Below are 2,470 nucleotides of genomic sequence, written 5' to 3' on the forward strand. Positions count from 1 at the left end.
ACACTCCCTGTGACGAACTGGTGTGTAGAAAAGATAGGGCCGGCCCCCCTAGGGTACTACAGACAAGCAAAAGAGGACTCATTTTCATCCATAAAGACAAGCAAATCAAGCAACTTCATCACCTCCGGACCTCCTTTGCAGCTTGAGCCTTCATCCTCCACCCTCCTGCTTCTTGACATCGCTATATTCCTGGTACATATGTAGCTAGTCTTCTCCTGCTTCATCTTCCATTCCGCTTTCTCACCTCTCCATCGAGCACTTTCCACACCTTTTTGATATCCCAAAGCACTTACAGTCAAGACTCAAGAGTCTAGCATCATCTCATGGATCCATCAAAGTACTGGATGATATCAAGGAGGAAGCTGGGTGCAGATCAGACGGCGCCTGCTGTCTTCAGCACGCCACACGTCACCGTCGGCGGCGGTGGTGGCAGCTCGGCCTCCTACTACGAGTCGTGGGAGGAACGCGCTTTCGCGGAGGATTCCGCAGGAAATCTCGGGGGTTGCATCTGGCCACCGAGATCTTATTCGTGCAGTTTCTGCGCCCGAGAGTTCCGGTCGGCGCAGGCGCTCGGTGGCCACATGAACGTCCACCGGAGGGACCGTGCAAGGCTCAAGCTCTCGGGGATGATGGAGGACGGTGTCAGCGACCAGGGCATGCCACTGCATCAAGGCTATATGATCCAGCCATGCCCACCTAAAATTGGCGCTCCCCAGCAGCATGCGCACGGCCCAAAACCTACTACTCCTAGCGCTGACGGTAACCCTAATTCAATACGGAGTGTTGTTTCGGTTCCATCGAGATCTTTAGTGGATATTGGCACAGCAAGAACCGTCTGGGGCAAGCAAGTTTTGGCTTCCCCACTCGCATCGCCATCGGCTACTCAAGAATATGGTGCGAAGGAGATGTTTCTTCGTCCTTCCCAGCTTCCACGGGATCATCTAAACCAGGTATCGTGGATACGCTCTGAGCAAGAATTGCGTGTTCGGAGTGGTGAATTGAAGCTGAGTCTTTTGGGCTGCCGCACGCGAAGTAACTTTGAGGATGATAGCGAAGATGATGATGGAAAGGCTGATCATTTAAGTCGCAAGAGAAGGAGAACTGATGTGGAGGTAACCCAGTTGTTTCTGTGTTCTTCATCTAGTAAGCATCTGCAAATAGACGATCATGATGATCGTGATCACCATGCCAAGGTACTTAAACTTTGTCCCAGCTCTCCAGCTGATGAACTAGATCTTGAGCTTAGGCTTTGAGAAGCCCCAGAAAACTTGGTCCTGTGATTCTGTCTACACGGTTTATCTCAGCAAGAGTACGTACAAGTGCTTTGTATTTACTTGTTTTCTTAGGTAGAAATGTTGCCTTCAGCTATGTGCATTTTTTTGTTATTATTTCGGTGGATTCAATTTCTTTGGGCAAACTCAATTCTGTTTGGAAATGTCTAAAAATGTACTCGAGAGATAACATTGTGTCAGGTGATTTGTCATATTTTGTAAAGAAGATTTTCTACTTATAATCAAGAGCTTACCTCGCATAGAGGAGGAGCAGAACTCAATGCGATCTTTCATACTTAAGGCAATACTTATCTCTTGTTCTTTGAACAGACAGAATTTATCAGTTCTCGAAACATTATGCAAATACCGGACAATATGTCATACACGGGTTGAAAGTTGCATTTCATCGGTTGCCCTTTCTATCCTTTTGATGTTTTATTGAAAGGACAAGAAAAATCTAACATTCTTTTGAACTTAATTCATCACAACTTACTACATTTTGCTTTGGGATCAACATGAAATTATTGGCATGTATACATGTGGTATACTAATTGAATTTCATATGACAAATATACGTACTTTTGTCTTCATCTTAACTAAGATGCGGTGAGTAAACTGGGAAAAAGTAAATGTGAACTACTTTGTAATGTTGGTGCATAAGCCTTAGCCTATTAATTTGCTGTTGCGTTCGTTCACATGCATGTCTATGGAAAAAAGGTAAATGTAAACTACTTCGTAATGTACTTGTGATTACATGTCATGGTAATGAGCTTGCATCTATGGGAGATATAACTAGGATCACAACGTACAGACACAAACTGACTTGACTGCATGGGAAGAGGGGAGAAGATGTCATCTTCCCCTCCCTACACAAAAATTAAGCTCTCACTGACACATTCCAGCAGTGGAACTACAATTAAATCACATGCATGTGCATGTGGTTCCAGCAGAAGACGCTCAAGGATGCAGATTTAATCTATGATGCCTGCAGCTAGTTAGCAGGACTACTTGGATTCCATTCTTCACAGTACAGATATTCCCTTCTCTCTTCTCTATGCAACTCTTTGTTTCCTTCCTGATATTTCTCCCAACCATAACATACCCGAATACACTCTTATAACACTTTTGTCTTTTGTACTAACCTGCTCATCACAGAGTAGCTTCAACCGTGCTGATCTACGCTTGATTTGTTCCCATCC

General features: G+C 44.7%; 1 protein-coding gene across 1 annotated transcript; it reads left to right on the forward strand.

Annotated features, from left to right (window-relative positions):
* The first annotated feature begins 323 nt into the window (after positions 1-323).
* On the forward strand, positions 324-1,253 carry LOC124708969 (zinc finger protein 10-like). The gene has a single exon (XM_047240604.1). It carries the CDS (start codon positions 324-326, stop codon positions 1,251-1,253), a length of 930 nt encoding a protein of 309 aa, XP_047096560.1.
* Positions 1,254-2,470: the final 1,217 nt, after the last annotated feature.

Source organism: Lolium rigidum, chromosome 4 (assembly GCF_022539505.1).
Source record: "Lolium rigidum isolate FL_2022 chromosome 4, APGP_CSIRO_Lrig_0.1, whole genome shotgun sequence".
NCBI classification, from domain to species: Eukaryota; Viridiplantae; Streptophyta; class Magnoliopsida; order Poales; family Poaceae; genus Lolium; species Lolium rigidum.

What these genes read in the sequence shown, in the direction of transcription:
- LOC124708969 (XM_047240604.1), top strand. Translation starts at nt 324, where the DNA reads ATGGATCCATCAAAGTACTGGATGATATCAAGGAGGAAGCTGGGTGCA.